The sequence below is a fragment of the Felis catus genome, chromosome D4, assembly GCF_018350175.1.
Source record: "Felis catus isolate Fca126 chromosome D4, F.catus_Fca126_mat1.0, whole genome shotgun sequence".
Lineage (NCBI taxonomy): Eukaryota > Metazoa > Chordata > Mammalia > Carnivora > Felidae > Felis > Felis catus.
In genome coordinates this window covers 24,833,223-24,849,535 of record NC_058380.1, presented here as the reverse complement: position 1 = coordinate 24,849,535, position 16,313 = coordinate 24,833,223, and the positions used below count along the sequence as shown (strand labels likewise).

At 40.4% G+C, this 16,313-nt stretch overlaps 1 protein-coding gene across 2 annotated transcripts in view; it reads left to right on the top strand.

Annotated features, from left to right (window-relative positions):
- Positions 1–6,759, top strand: part of UBQLN1 (ubiquilin 1) — a 45,289-nt gene extending 38,530 nt beyond the window's left edge. Inside the window, exons 8-11 of one of the 2 annotated variants that reach the window (XM_011288266.3) lie at positions 1,566–1,649; positions 2,881–2,996; positions 3,225–3,393; positions 4,775–6,759. In XM_011288266.3, the coding sequence (XP_011286568.1) occupies positions 1,566–1,649; positions 2,881–2,996; positions 3,225–3,393; positions 4,775–4,927 (522 nt within the window). In that variant the 3' untranslated portion in view covers positions 4,928–6,759. The remainder of the gene's footprint in view (positions 1–1,565; positions 1,650–2,880; positions 2,997–3,224; positions 3,394–4,774) is intronic. The other variant, XM_011288267.3, reaches the window with a different exon arrangement.
- The last annotated feature ends 9,554 nt before the right edge of the window (positions 6,760–16,313 follow it).

The following is a 16,313-nucleotide window of genomic DNA, read 5'->3' as shown; positions in this document are numbered from 1 at the left end:
GCCTAACAACACTATAGAGTCATTTGAGCACTTTCATGTATTGTTTTTTCAACTCTAAAGCAAAATGGTAACAAAGAAGATTAGATACTGTAGACAGTTTAGAAACATTTACAACATACTCTGGTTATCAGAAGGTTTAAAGTTTGCAGTTTATTCTGATTTTGATTTTTAGATATTCAAAAAAGTCTGAGTATAAAAACTGTATTGTTGTATAGTCAGGTAAGTTAGGAGAAATATCCTAATCAAATGAGATATGATTTTCTGAGAAAGAATGATTCCATATAAGATGACAAGCTTTCTTAAATGACCTGAATCCTGAAAGATAAATGTGATAACTTGATTAATCTGTTTGTAATAAAAAGTTTTTTACTGGAGCCAATAAAGAAGCAGGTTTGTTGATCTCAAGTAGGTATTATTTTATTTATTGTGAATTTATTGGTCACTTTGAAATGAATATCGTATATCCATAAAACACTGGCTTCTTTCTGCTTTAGTTATTTTGTTGAAATTAACTAAATAATCCACTTTGTAATAATAGGCAGAGGAGGGAAAGTGGAATTCTCTATACTTCTATGTACATATAGTTAATTGCTCTCAAATATGGTTAACTACTTGAGGGCAAGGATCACTTTACCCTCTAGACTTTGGACTGGTAAATAGGCAATCAGTAAATCATTGTTAGTTGATTTTTCATTCCATGTGGGGAAAGTGATAAAACTTCTGTCTTTTTCAAAGCTATGAGAATTAGTTTCTGGTTATGCTGTGTATTGTAATCTTATTTTCAGGTATTAATGTTAATATTGACCCTGACTTTAATTCTTAACACCTATTTGAATGATAGGAGGTATGCCACTTTTCTCATCTCTGGTGGTAGTGAGGTGAAATCCAGAGGCTAACCTTGGTGTTCTCAAATGGATTTACATCTTTCGGGTCTCAATGTATTTTAATACTTTCCCCAGAGATCTGTTGGTGCTAGTCATGGGTTGATTTTCACCTAGCAGCTCCATTTCTCTGGCAAGTTGGTTGCTGTTCTGCAGTGTGTTATTTTTCTGGACCTAATATTAGCTGTCTTGCAGTAGGCAGGTAGATTTAGTGGTTCCAGATCTGGGTTGTTCTCTGTGCAACACTTGTGTGTTGAGGTGTCTAAGCAAGCCATGTATCGTTTCATGTATTGATGCTTATGTTTATTCTGTCAGTGTAGCAGAAAATGTATCCTCCTGAATGCCAGTTACCCCCATTTTTCTTTTAAGGGCAAATATTCACCTTTGCTCAAGGAAAATCCTAAGAAAATGATTGTTTTTATTTTTTAGGATATTGCATGTCATTATCATAATCACCATTCTCATTGAGAGAGAAGATGCCTCGTTTTTGTTTTATTTTTGTTTTTTTTTGTTCTGGAGATCCCTCTTGTGGACAGTATCTTCCCTTCTCCTTTTTTATTCATGTTCTACCTTCCTCCCTGTAAGTGCCAGATTAGGCACTTGGGGGAAGATAGACTATTAAACAAGGTACATTACTTGTTTCAGATATTTCCAGTTAAAATTGTTTGAACACTTGCCCCATAGATGATGCTGAATAATCCCCTATTTGCTGGAAATCCTCAGCTTCAAGAACAAATGAGACAACAGCTCCCAACTTTCCTCCAACAAGTGAGTAAGAAAAGATGCTAGCTATCTTCGGTAATGATTTGCTTGAAAAAGTTTGATGATAAACATTTTCCTTGCTCTTCTCTGGCTGATAGCAAAACATAGAAGTTAGTTTGATAATGCTGTCAATTCACAGAGAATTCAGCTTGATCTTAACTGAGCCCCATTTCACTGCTGACCTTTTGCTTATATTTCTTAAACATAAATTCTGAGGAAAGGACCATTTTGTTTTTGCTTTTGAGGATTTAGGATTCTGAATGCTTCGTTAATGCCATAAACCATTTCCTTTCACTTTACTAACTTTGAAGTGCTTCATTGTGTCATGTTATGCTTTATGGTTTAACTAATCTCGAGTAATGGGAAGGAGCACTACCCTATCCTATTTTACAGCTTTGGTTTCTTTGTAATGTTTTAATTCCTCAAATTAATGGAATGTCTCTTTTTGAGGGGTAGATCTCATTTCCTCAGACTCGGAATTAGCAAGATTAAAATTGGCAGAGTTGTTCTATAAGGAAGGTTTTATTATAAAAAAATACTTGAGATTGGAATGGTATTTTATTATTTAAAAAGACAAAAGAGAAGTCAGTCTTGGTGTTTTGAAACTGGTAGTTGTAGGGCTTTTAAACATACAAATGATCTCAGGCCTGTAAGCCATTATCCAAGGTTAGTTATTGTCTTTGATCTATTGTAATGATGTTAATGTTAGCCTATCTTTTTTGGTCAGTCAGGTGGTGTATATTTGGAAGTAGTGAAGCTGAACTCAGGACACACGTATTAACTTCAAATTTGGAACTATGGTTTTAGAGTGTATCTTACTGGTAAAATTGTTACATTGGCAACAGATAACGCTTGGTCAGGAGGAATAGGTGGCTTTCACCATATTACCATGTTAAATAAACTTGTGCAGTTGGAGGTTGTCTCTTAGAAATAACACTTCTATCTTCTGTTGGAGAAGGGGAACAGTTGTGGCTTTGGGAGCGTAGCTCCTGATTGTCTTTCATTATGAAAAATGGCTTTCATGCTGGACTTGGGAGGAGGTCAGTTAATGATTTGCATACTAGGTTTGTTGTCAAGGAGGAGGTGCTTGTGTTTATTTGGGGAAAGAAATTCTGGATTACCAGTGTCTGGGAGTAAGGTTGTAAATTTTCTCCAGAAACACAGCAAAGAAACATTTAAATTCTACTTTCACTGATTTTAATTCCCTTGTTAACCACCTGTTTTCTTTCTTCCTTAGATGCAGAATCCGGATACATTATCAGCAATGTCAAATCCTAGAGCGATGCAGGCCTTGTTACAGATTCAACAGGGTTTACAGACATTAGCAACGGAAGCCCCCGGCCTCATCCCAGGGTATGCTTATTTGGGGGTGATTTTGAAAGTGCATAGTGGTTATTTCTTCTCTCTGAGCATTTCATACTTCGGTATCGTTGTGCCTATTTTTGTTGGGATTGTTTTCAAGACCTAATTTTCAAAGTTGAAAATGCTCATTTTAAGAAGATAACAGCTTACCATCAGCTGGCCTGGTCTGGCCTCCTGTTGCAGGAGCTTAGGGTTTATGACCAATTTGTGCTTTCCTAGGTTTACACCTGGCCTGGGGGCATTAGGAAGCACTGGAGGCTCTTCAGGAAGCAGCGGGTCTAACTCTGCGCCTGGTGACAACCCAAGTCCCACGACAGGAGCCACTGAACCTGGACACCAGCAGTTCATCCAACAAATGCTGCAGGCTCTCGCTGGAGTAAATCCTCAGGTAAAGATTCTTTTCTGCTCACATTTTATATTCCTTGTTGGAAACTTAGAAATTTCTACAAACAACCAAAAACAGAAAGAGACAGTCCTTCGGGGTTTAGAATGTCATAAAAAGCACATTCTTATAAAACAGGCATTACAAAAATGAATGACTTGGGTGTACTATTAGACACTGAATGAAACGTTAAAGTTGTAGGGAAGAAATGCTGCAACTTTGCCTTATTTGGAAGTTGCCTTTAAAAATGCGTTTTTTAGAGTCCCTCTTTGGAAATCACTTGAAATTTGTTGTATTTTATAAAAGTTTGTCAGGGAGGAACATACACTTGATTATCCCAAATACCTCCTAAACCTACGGTAACTACAGTTCTGTCTAGTCCTTGTATTTTGACTTAAAGAAAAAAATCCCACCTCACCTTACCCACTACCATCTCCTCTGGGAACTTGTGTAACGTATGTAAACCTCACAAATACGGCTTAAAAATGTAGACTTCTAATAATGTCTTACATCTAGAAACATTTATTAGCTTTACTAAGAATCTGCCATTGTACAAAGATGGTAGCCATTTCAAACCGCTACAGTAGATTGCCCCCATAATTCCGCATGGCAGTAATACAGCATGCTTTCTGATTTTAAGCCTTTTAAAGAAACAGGACAGGGTTTTGTCTTATAGAAGTATTTGTATTCCCAATATATGGCTTCTGGCTCAGTGTAATATTGATGGAATTATTAAGAAGAAAAGATTTTAGGTATTGGACAGAATTGTTATAGAAGTTGAACAGTCTACAGGCCTCCCCATTAATTATCACATCAGCCAGGATTGATTGATCATTTGTGTATTTTTGTCTTCATTTCTGGAAAAAGATTTGGTGCAGCTGTTTGTGTATTCCGTGGGCCTGGACCTCGAGCTGTCCTGGACACGTGACTGGCCAGTGCAGGCATCCGGTGTCCATTCTAAGCCACATTCGAACTTTAGAATTGTGTATGTGAGGACACTGGCAATAAGTACAAAATAAAATCATTAATTCTGAACTAATTTGTATATATACTTACGTTTCCTGCATATTTATCAGCTTCTTAAATATATCTAATGGGTGATGTTTATTAAGCGATTTTTTTTTTTTTTAAGCAGAGTTTTGTGCTTTATCTGACAGGATCATTTAAGTATAAATAAGACTATTTAAAGTAACAAAATTAAGTGCTAATGGACTTTTAAATATGTTGACCATGTTTCAAGAGAGCCAGTGCTTTTATAGCCTAGTAGAGCAGCATATGTTGTAAGAAAGCAATTAGAACTTTAGCATTTATTTAGGTGTGACACGGACTGATTTTCCTTAGAGTTTTGGTTAGTTTTTTTTTTTTCTTTTTTATTTCCCTTTAACAGCTACAGAATCCAGAAGTCAGATTTCAGCAACAACTGGAACAGCTCAGTGCAATGGGATTTTTGAACCGTGAAGCAAACTTGCAAGCGCTAATAGCAACAGGAGGTGATATCAATGCCGCTATTGAAAGGTTACTGGGCTCCCAGCCATCATAGCAGCATTTCTGTATCTTGAGAAAATGTAATTTATTTTTGATAACGGCTCTTAAATCTTTAAAATACCCGCTTTATTTCATTTTGACTCTTGGAATTCTGTGCTATAAACAAACCCAATATGATGCATTTTAAGGTGGAGTGCAGTAAGATGTGTGGGTTTCTCTGTATTTTTTTTTTTTTTTTTAACGGTGGGAATCAATGCTTTTTCATTTAAGGCTACTGCATGCATCAAACACTCTGCATTTATTGTAATTTTTAAAAAAAAAAATCACCTTTTATAGTTGGGTGAACAGATTTTTGTCCTGCATCTGTCCAGTTTATTTGCTTTTAAACATTAGCCTATGGTAGTAATTTATGTAGAATAAAAGCATTAAAAAGAAGCAAATCATTTGCGCTCTATAATTTGTGGTACAATATTGCTTATTGTGACTTTGGCATGTAGTTTTGCAAACAAAATGCTGTAAGATTTATACTACTGAGAGTTTTTGCTTTATTTGTATACAATATAGTATGCACATTTGGGATTGCATTTCTAGAAACATACTGCAATAGATTATCTGAGCAAAGCATTTGTAACCAAAAAAGTGGAGATAAGGAAATACTTTAAAGCTGAGTATTTCCTAATTGTGTAGAATCTTACAGCATCTTTGATAAACATCTCTCAGCAAAAGTGCCGGTTAGGTTTGTTGGAAATATAGTAGAAAAGCTGATTCTGGTTATCTCTCTAAGGACATTTAATTGTACAGACAACATAATGTAACATTGTGTCAACATTCACAGATTGACTGTAAATTACCTTCATCTTTGCGCAGACTGAAGGGGCACTGTAGTACAGCCCAAAAGTGCATCTGCCTAGGACTCTTCAGCTTCTCCCATAGGTAGTTTAACAGGCATTACGATTTGTAATTGAAATGTTGCTTTCACTGAAAGTGTCTTGATGTTTCAGTTATTTTTAATTGCCATATAAAAATAGAACTATCTTTTGGGTTTATCAGTTTTCTCATGCACAGGCAATACATAAATTTAAAATGATTTGTGAGCCACTTGTTTCTGAAGTGTTTTGGTAGTTCTATTAAGAAATAGTTAAATATTGTGCTTTTCAGAGCCTCAGAGAAGGGGAGCTGGGGGCGGGGGGTGGGGGTCTCTCCTGGATTGGGCCAGCCTAAATAGTACTGGCAACCAAGATTCTGTTAGGATTTCTGTGCATATAGTGTAGTAAAGAGGTATCATTCAGGGGTGAAAAACAAAGAGCCGTTTTAACAATGTTGAATTCATTGGGCTGTTGTTCTACAGCCTTTTTCTTCCCTCCCCAAAGAAGTTCTGTTTGCCTAACTCTCAAACTGTTGGGGTGTGGTACATTCCTTTAGGACCAATTAAAACATAACTTTGGGGTCAGTAATATATTTGGCTGACTCTGGTTCAGTATTCTCTTAGGTCGTTATATTCTCTCATGTACAGTTACAGGAAATTAAAATGTTAAAGTAACCTAAAATGAGTTCAGACCAATAAAATCAAGGGAAATACAAGTTGAATTCCATTACTTCCGTAAGTTGCTTGCTATTAAAAAAGGTCAAGAGGCCAGGTTGCCCACCAGCCCGTGCACAGTTCTGACACTTTCCCCAGAAGGAAAACATGAATGACGATCAAGGGAGAGGCAGGACTAGAGGACGTTGTTAAGGATGATATTCATGTGTCTTTGCTCTCTCTGCCTTATGCCTCAGTGTGGTCAAGAAACTTTTGTACTGGCGAATGGTGGTATACAGTGTGGGGTAGTGTCATAACCAATTTGACAATTTATTAATCACAAAATAACAATAAATCTCTAGCTTTTACACTTGGTTTGTCTTGCCTCTTTTGTAGATAGAAAAAGATGTCTTCAAGACTACTGAAGTTGATTTACCCCAGATTTTATCACACTTAAATCATTCTTTATCAGTTTTTAAGTTTCCCCAATTAAAATGAGTATACACTGTATTGTGTATTAAAAAGATAACCAACTGGATGTCAGGTGACCTGGGCTCTGCTTGCTGCTTTTGGTACCTAACTGTTATTTGACTTTGAGTAAAGACATCATGATATCTTTGCTGTAAAAGTGCTGGTGAGGCCTGTTCAGCACACCGGGCTGGGTGATCTTTTGAGTACCTTACAGCTGCTGCGATGGTACTATCTTGTTGTTGTTTGGTTCTAATATGTTTTAGATCTAAATACCTTTTTAGGAGTTCAAAATACTTAAAAACTCTCAAAAGCATTAAGAACACTTAAAATATTTTAGGCTTACATTGTTCTCATATTGGGTTATTAATTGTAAATTGAATAAATAATGGAATCGTGAAGATAACATTTCAGAATCTTATTTCCCAAGTGGAAGATTTGTGGTACTGTAAACAAAGTGTAGAGAATATTGAACAGTCAGATAAATGGCAGTTGGCCTCTGTGTGTTCAGAATTGGAGCGGCAGACTCTGCTTAAATATACGAATGAAAGGAGTCTTGTTTGGGGAGACATTATTACTATGTTAATTCAGTAGGCAAATTACAACAAAATAAGACGGATGAAAATGTCACTAACAGTAATACAAGTTAAGGGTGGCTGCATGTCTCTGCTTGTACAAAACACAAGATTGTGTGCTTAAGGCAGGGAAATGCTGCATACTCTACTTCCTCTCTTAGAGATTAACACTAAACATGTTAACATCACCAGGAAGCCCTGCATTAAAGAAATCTGTTTAAAGTTGTCTAATCCATTCTCACCGAACACATCTTGGGAAAAGTGTCCTTAGCAAACCTGCACTTCTCTGGTATTGCACATGGTACTCTCTTCTCTTGTATTTTATCTGTCGTCATGCTTTATGTAAAGCCTACCTGCCGTTCTTTCTGGTCTCGGATCTGAAGTCTTCCTAAGCCTTGTTCACCAGTGATTAATTTGAAGTGATTAATTTTAGTGTCGACTGCTGCACTCTGTCCCTCTCATTTGCCTTACAGTTCTGGGTTTGGGTTGTTGTGTTTGTTTCATTGTTTTGTTTTGTTTTAATGTGTTTTTTTTCTGCTCTGAAATCTTGTTCGTTACTTAAGTAATATTAAATGTTCTTCCTTGACTGCACATTTGTATCATTCCTTTAATCAACCACAGGCAGCCATTGCCTTAGAAAGTTAACATTTATTGGACATCTGTTAAGTATAGGGTTCTTTTCTAGTTGCTCAGAGTATAGCAGTAAATAAAACATGTCCATTTGAGGTTTACATAGGAGAATGTAGGGAGACAACAATAAACAGAACCTATACATTTAGCTTGGTTAGGTAGTAACAGTGCTCTGGCAAAAAAATTAAGCAGAGTAAGGAGCCTAGTTCAGGAAGAAGGTGTTATTTTATGTAGGTGGTCTGAGAAGGATTTGTTGAGAGTGACATTTAAATAGAGACATGAAGGTGACCTGCGAGGGTGAATAACTTTCCAGGAAGAGGGACAACCAATGAAATGGCCCAGTGATGGGAGCTTTCTGAGTGTTTATAGAACACAGGGAGTTCTGTGTACCTGGGCAAGGTGAGCAAGGGAGACAGTGCTGTAGGGAATATGATTGGAGACATGAGGGGAGGGGGGTGGCCTCAGATATGGAAGACTTAATACCACAGGTTTTGTGTCCCATCCTCAGGGTGTTCTGATGTACTGGTTCTGGGTTTGGAGGAGAATTTGCATTTCTAACAAGTTCCTAGGTGAGAACCACGGGCTAGGGGAACCAGGGTGGAAGCAGGGAAACAGGAGGTAATAATCTGGGCGAGAGATCACATGGGCTTGGACTGGGTTGGTAGCAGTGGAGGGTATTAAGAAGTCAGATTTGAGGTATGTTTTGAGGGCAGAGCCAGTTGGATTTATTGATGAATAAAACTGAGGTTAAGAGCAAGAGAGGTGTCAAGCAGGGTGAACAAGGTACAGACATCTATGGGGTGGAGTATAAATCTGAAGTTTTGTTTTGATGTGTTAAGTGGGATGTACTTGATAGGACATATAAGTGGAAATAATAGGAAGGCAGTTGGAAGAGAGAGGTTCAGGCTATGGCCAAGTTGTGTAGCTGCCAGTGTATATATCTGGTATTGAAAGCCAAAGAACTAGGCCGGTGGTTCTCAACCAGAAGTGATTTTGCCCTCCAGGGGGCTCTTGGCAATGTCTAGAGACACATTTCTTTTATTTTTTTTTAATTAAAAAAAAATGTTTTTTTTAATGTTTATTTTTGAGACAGAGACAGAGCATGAACGGGGGAGGGTCAGAGAGAGGGAGACACAGAATCTGAAGCAGGCTCCAGGCTCTGAGCTGTCAGCACAGAGCCCGACGCGGGGCTCAAACCCCCGAACTGTGAGATTGTGACCTGAGCTGAAGTCGGACGCTTAACTGACTGAGCCACCCAGACACCCCATAGAGACACATTTCTTTAAAAAAATATTTATTTATTTTGAGAGAGAGAGCGCACATGCGCACGAGCTGGTGAGAGGAGGAGAGGGGCAGAGAGACAGAATCCCAGGCAGGCTCCACGCTGCCAGCACAGGGACCAACATGGGGCTCAGTCTCACGAAATGTGAGATCGTGACCTCAAGAGTCAGATGCTTAACCAACTGAGCCACCCAGGCACCCCTGGAGAAACATTTTTTTGACATCACGATTGGGGCTGCTGTAGGCATCCTGTGAGCTAGACATTTTGCAGTACACAGGATGGCTCCCTCAACTAAGATTTATCTGGTCCGGAATGTTACAGTGCCAAGATTGAGAAATCCTGACCAGATGAATTGCGGAGTGAGTGTTGATAAACACACTTTGGGAGGATTGAGCCTTCGTTTACTCCTACTTTCCAGTTGAGGGAGATGAGAGGAGAGGAAACCAGCAAAGTAGAACTGAGAGGCCCTGAAAGCCAGGAAGGAACGCTTTCACAAGGAGGAAGATGGTAAATGAACTGTGTTGCTTTACGTGCTCGTCTTGGTTTGAATATTAGGAGCTACTCCCTTCGGGACTGTGATAGGGGTCTTATGGAGTGATGAGGGTAAAACTCTGGTTAGAGTGCACCAAGGAGGTATCAGCAGACATAGAGTTCTGAAGTAAAGAGAGTCAGAGAAATGGGGGCACAGCTGTCGAGGAGAGTGGTGGTGGTGTGCAGGAAGTTAGCCTCTTGCATTCTTTTAAGATGGGAAGTACCACGGCATATTTGTCTTCCAGTACAAGTGATTGGAGTGGGGGAAAGCTTGATTTAGGTGGAGAATACGGTGTAATTGTTTTCTACCAAAAAGTACAAAGAGAAAGGAGTTAACTAGCTTGTGATCCCCAGAATAGGTTTTATAAATAAGCAAGCACACATGCACGCACCCCTTTGTTACACAGGCTGAAGTGTGAGGGAAAGGCTTTCTTTGTCTCTCCAGCCATCATATTCCCTTCCTTTGTTTAGGAGTGGTACGTTCCAGCCCCTCTGAAATTTTTTTTTGTGGCCAGCCCTTTCAGGAGTGAACAAAAGCACCCCCCGCCCCACAGCTTTTGTGTGATGGAAGAGGATGAGGTTGAGATTTCTTGCAGAGCTGGACAGCGATGAAACACGCGCTCAGATTGTAATCCCAATTTAAACTTGTGAACATTTGTTGTATTCCAGATTCCCCGATTGACACGTAGCCTGTCCCAGATCCACAGCACCAGTGTGTCTTACTTGCCACTCTGTGCTTAAAACAGAGCGAGGCACACGTTAGAGGTCCCAGTAGTTTTCCTTAAAAGGTCAGTGCTGAAGTACTTCTGTGTATTCAAGCTAGCTTTTTTTTTTCTTTTTCCAAAGCTGCTCTGAGAGGGAAGGGAATTTCCCCTGTGCTGTGTTGTCTACTGCTTCGTAACAAACTACCCCACGGTTTGGGTAGGACTTGGTGAATGCTGCTGGAGCAACTGCACAGGGGCTGGGGTATTTACGTTTGGGACAACTTCTTGCCACCGGTGTTTAATTCCTACGTCCTTTCACCTGGGAGTGTGGTCGGGGTCTCATCTCCTGTGCATGTGGGCCTTTGCACAGAGTATTTGTGCTTCTTTACAACATGGTTGATAGGTTTCAAGATCAAGTATTTCGAGAGACTGAACGCTGTCAGTTTTTAAAGGTCTGGGCCCTGAGTTGGTCTAGTGTCATTTCTCCCATATTTTAATGGTCATTCTTAGCTTGGCTAGATTTAACGGTCCTAGGCCCCACTTCTTGATGTGTAGAATGTCAAAGGATTTGTAACTATCTTAATTTACCGTAACTATGATCCCAGAAGGGGGAAAATGTTAGAGGAGCACAATTTTCTTCAATGCTTACTCTTTCCCAAGGAAGAAGTAGTAACTTGCCTATGTGTAGAATACTGTAGAAGAACTGTGTACACTTGACTGAGCCCCTTTTCTGGTCTGCTGTCCTAGCGCATGGTAATAAGGTTAGCGAGACAGGCTCTGCTTTGTGGGGAAAGCCTGTGGTTTGGGTTCTTTTTTGTTTCGTTTGGTAAAAATTGTGATAATCTAGATGCAATAAAATTCATTGCAATTAGAGTGTATAGTTCACTGGTATTAAGTAAATTCACAGTGTTGTGCAACCATCACAATCATACAGAACTTCATCTCCCCCAGAGGAAGCCTTATAGCCATTAATTAAGCAGTCTCTTAACCATTTCTCTACAACCCTGGCAGCCACTAGTCTGTTTTCTATCTGGATTTACTTCTTCTGGGTATTTCATTTAAATGGAATTACATAATATGTTTGGGCTTCTGGGTCTGGCTTCTTTCCCTTCATATGTTTTCCAGGTTTATCCATATTGTAGCATGTATGAGTACTTCATTCCCTGTTGTGGCTGAATAACAAACACTCCATTGTATGGACAGGCCACACTTTATTCATCCATCTGTTGATGGACACTTCCACCATTTGGATATTGTAAATAATGCTTGTAACATTGGTATAGAAGTATCAGTTTGAGTCTCAGTTCTTTTGGATACATACCTAGAGTGGAATTGCTGGATCATGTATAGTAATTTTCAGTTTTAACTTTGAGGAACTGCCTATTTTCACGGTGGCTACACCATTTTACGTTCCTACTAGCAGTGTATGGGTTCCAGTTTTCTCTGCATCCTCGCCAGCACTTGTATTTTCTGTTTCTGTTTGTTTTTAAATTACAGCCATTTTCCTGGTGTGAATTGGTATGTCATTGTGGTTTTGACTTGCGTTTCCCTAAGGACTAATGATGAGTATTTTTTCTTGTGCTTTTTTATTGGCCGCTTGTATGTTGTCCGTGGAGAAATGTTTAAGCCCTTTGTCCCTTTTTAATTCTGTTTTTTTGTTGTTGAGTTGTAGGAGTTCTTTATATGTTCTGGATATTAAATCTTTTCAGATATGATTTGCACATATTTTCCCCCTTTTCTGCAGGTTGTCTTTTCACTTTCTTGATAATGTCTTTTGCACAAAAGTGTTTAATTTTTGGTGAAGTCCAGTTTATCTTTTTTTTCCTTCTTCTGTCACTTTGCTTGTGGTGGCATATTTAAGGATCCATTGCCAAGGGGCGCCTGGGTGGCTCATTCAATCAAGTGTCTGACGTTTGATTTTGGCTCAAGGTCATGATCTGCCATGAGATCGAGCCCAACATGTAGCTGTGCGCTGACAGTGTGGAGCCTGCTTGGGATTCTCTCTCCCTTTCTCTCTGCCCCTCCCCAAGCCATGCTCTCTGTCTCTCAAAGTAAATGAACTTAAAAACAAATTAAAAAAAAAAAAAAGACTTCATTGCCGAATCCAAGGTCGTGAAGATTTTCCTCCTGTGTTTTCTTCCAAGAATTTTATGAATTTAGCTCTTATGTATAGGCCATTGACCCATTTGAATTGGTTCTGTGGTTCTAGATTTGCAGCGGAAAGACAAGAGTTCTGACAATTTCCATTCCTCTCTTTCAAGAAAAAAAGAAAGAAAAGGAACAAAGACAAATAATGCCTCAAACAGAATATGGCAGCTAGATGTTAAAATGTAGCTAGTTGTAGACCGTGTTCTTGGCCAACCTGAGATCTTAGGTTTTCTCACAACAGTCTTGAAGTTCTTTATTTCCTCTTCTCACACCTATCTCCACTCTGTCTGCATATCCTGCCACTCAGTATGGCCTCCATCTTTCAGTGATCAAAATGTGATTTGTGTCCCATCCAGATACTAAGCTTACAGTCTCGTGTACTGTATGCACTGTGACCACCAATCCCAGTCTTAATGTGGTACCTTTGGAAATCCAAACGTCACATAGAAAGCAGACAGTAGGTGCAAACCAGCCGAGCAAAGGCATGCGGGTGAAATCCGTAATCTGTGAAGAGGAAGCAGTTCCAACCCTGGCGTCACATCAGAAGCAACTGTAGAGGTGACAAAATAAGCCTGCTCCAGACTAAGTGGAATTGTTCTATTGTGGGTAATGTCGGGCATAAGTTTTTAAAGCTGAAGTGACTGTAATATGCTGCCACGGTTAGAACAACTTACTTAAAGGGAAATGGGAATTTATTAGTAATTGAAGGCAGTGTTTCTCAACTTCATTGTGCACGTACATCACCTGGGATCCTGTGCATACTCTGATACAAAAACTAAATGGATCCAAGACCTACATGTAAGAGCTAAAACTATAAAGCTCTTAGAAGAAAACAGGTGTAAATCTTCATAACTTTGGACTAGGCAGTGGTTTCTTAGCTACAACACCAAAAACACAAGCAGCCGATGAAAAATAAGTTCGACTTCAGCAGACTCTAACTTTTGTACTTCAAAGTTGATCAAGTAAACAAACTCCAGAGAATGGGTGAGACTATTTGCAGATTGTGTATCTGTTAAGAATCTAGTATCCAGGACACAGAACTCTTACAGAACAATAAAAAGAGAAAAAACAACCCAAGGCACGATGGATTTGAATAGATATTTCTCCAAAGACAATAAGCAAATGGCCAAATAAGCACAGGGAAATATATTCAACATCATTAGGGAAGTGCAAATCAAAACCTTAATGAGGTACCACTTCACATCCCCTAGGATGGCTGTAATCACAAAGAGAAAATAACAAGTATCAGTAGGATTGCGGGTGGGAATGTAAAATGGTGCCACTACCTAGAAACCAGTTCAGCAGTCTTTACAAGATTAACCACAGGAGCCCCAGCTACAGAAGGAAGTGGTATAGATCCTGAGAGATTAATCCACTAGTTCCCTGTTACTCAACCCTCTGACCTCAGGGTATAACCAACTACAGCAACCTGACCCTTACTTAAGATGGAAAGCCTACCAGATGCTCACTTCTTAAGAAGAGAAGTTCAGGTTAAACCCTCTGAGCTCTGCTTGTGTTCAAGAGGTAAATGTGTCCTCGGCTACTTCAAATTTAGGCCTAAAAGACCTTAGTGACAATGATCTGACAATTAGAGGGAAGAAAAGCAATGCCTGCCATCCAGGAGCTGACTTGCTACTAAAAGTGGGGTCTCTGTCCTGCTGAATAATCTTGCAGAATACCTACATAGCTACAAGACTGCTCCGTGACCAAAGTCAAAAGACCCATTTTGTAATTGTGCCTGCACACAGAGAAGAACATGAACATTGTCCAGTCTGCAAAAAATAACCAGGTATCTCCCTGTTCTAATACACTTCTTTATGAATGATAGCTTTAGCCTCAGTTCATTTTCTCACCTTACTAAGGTACCCAGTCATCCCCTACTTCCCAAACAGCTTCCTTGAATCCTCCCTTAGTTCACCTAATGTGTCCAAATCGTAAGTCCTTTTGTGACCTCTTCCTGCGATCCCCCCAGTTCTGAAGGTGTGTTCTTTAAGGAGCAGCAGACCCAGCCTGTGTAATGCACGTATGTTCCTGCATCACCTGGAGCGCTGAGCAGTGGCTGCATTTAGATAAGGCATGCATTTTCCATCGTACCATGGTCCTCACCACTCCCTGATGTCTGTCATATCCCGCTATTTTTGCTAGGCACTCTGGACATTTCAGTGTGCAGGTCCTGCCATCGCCATGATTTGGGGACATTTCCCCCAGCACCATCTGATTGGATCCTTAGTTAAGGTATGTGTTAGATATGCACCATTAGGTCCTGGGTCCTCCTGAGTGATGGCCCATGATTTTCCAACCTTAACCCAAAAAGCGACATTCAGTTTCTACAGCGTCGAAGATTGCTGGGGGGAATCTCCACTGGAGGGATTGAAGATTGTCTGGAAATCAGCACCAGGCTATACATTTTACACTTGAGATTCTGCAAAGGTTGAAACACCTCCCTGCATTGAGGCCCAACACAGCTTATAGCTTGTAGGCTGATACCTAATCAGATTCTACTTCCTTGGTAATCGCTAAGCAATCACAATCCCATACTACAGTTAATACTTTGTAATTTCAATCATTTTGAACATACAGATTTGCTATTGAGTGAATGGAGAATAAACTTGCATAGTTTCAGAAAATGAAAATCTCTGGTTGGTGCTGTTTTTAAAGTTAACCTGTTTTATTATTTAAGTTCATTTTTGGGAGTATTTGCATGCATGGGTGGGAGAGGGGCAGAGTGAGGGAGAGAGAATCCCAAGCAGGCTCCGTGCTGTCAGTGCAGAGCCGGACACTTAACCGACTGAGCCACCTGGGTGCCCCAAGTCACCCTGTTTTAATTTCTCTCTTCTTGCACTCCCATCCACTGACAGGTGGTTTGCTCATCAGAGCAGTCTCTAGAGAGGCCTGGCCTGACAGGTGTCAGTTCCCGGACCTTTGGGGCACCTGGAGGTGACACCCATAGTGGTGTCTTGCCTGTGGTTACTCAGTGTGTGGCGGTGCTGTGTCCGGATCTCAGCCTTTCCGGCCTCCTGATTCCAAAGCTGGTGCGCAGATCTTGGAATCCTGTCAGGCCTCAAGAGCTGGGGAGGGCTGGAAGGAGACCTATCAGAGCCCAAAGACTCAAGATCCTCGTACTTAGCAGGGGTTCACAAGCTCCTCCACAGTCCAAAAAGCAGGAGTGAGAGTTTGTCCTGTGGCCACACTCCCTCAGGCTCCCAGGGGTGACGAGTATAACAAGAGCCAACATTTGTTGAGCAGTTGGGGTGTCAGTTTGGGTCTCTGCACTGTGCATGTCTCTGTTCTCCCAATTGTACGAGGCGGGCGGTGTTTTATAGGAGAGGAAAATATTTAACCTGAGCTTGCTCCCTGGTGGGACAGGTGGTTAAATGGTTATTTGCAGGGTTGAGAAAACCAGGTTGAGACAAGTCTCACCTGCCTCTTCTTCCCAGGTCGTAGAGGCTGAGCAGAAGGGTGGTCAGGCCTGGGTGGGGAGCCAGGGGCAGGACCTGTGGCCGCCACGTTCTTGCGGGTGGGAGAGCGGCCTGTGCTTGCGGTGTCCCCCTGATGTGCCACCAGAGGGCAGTACTGGCTCATAC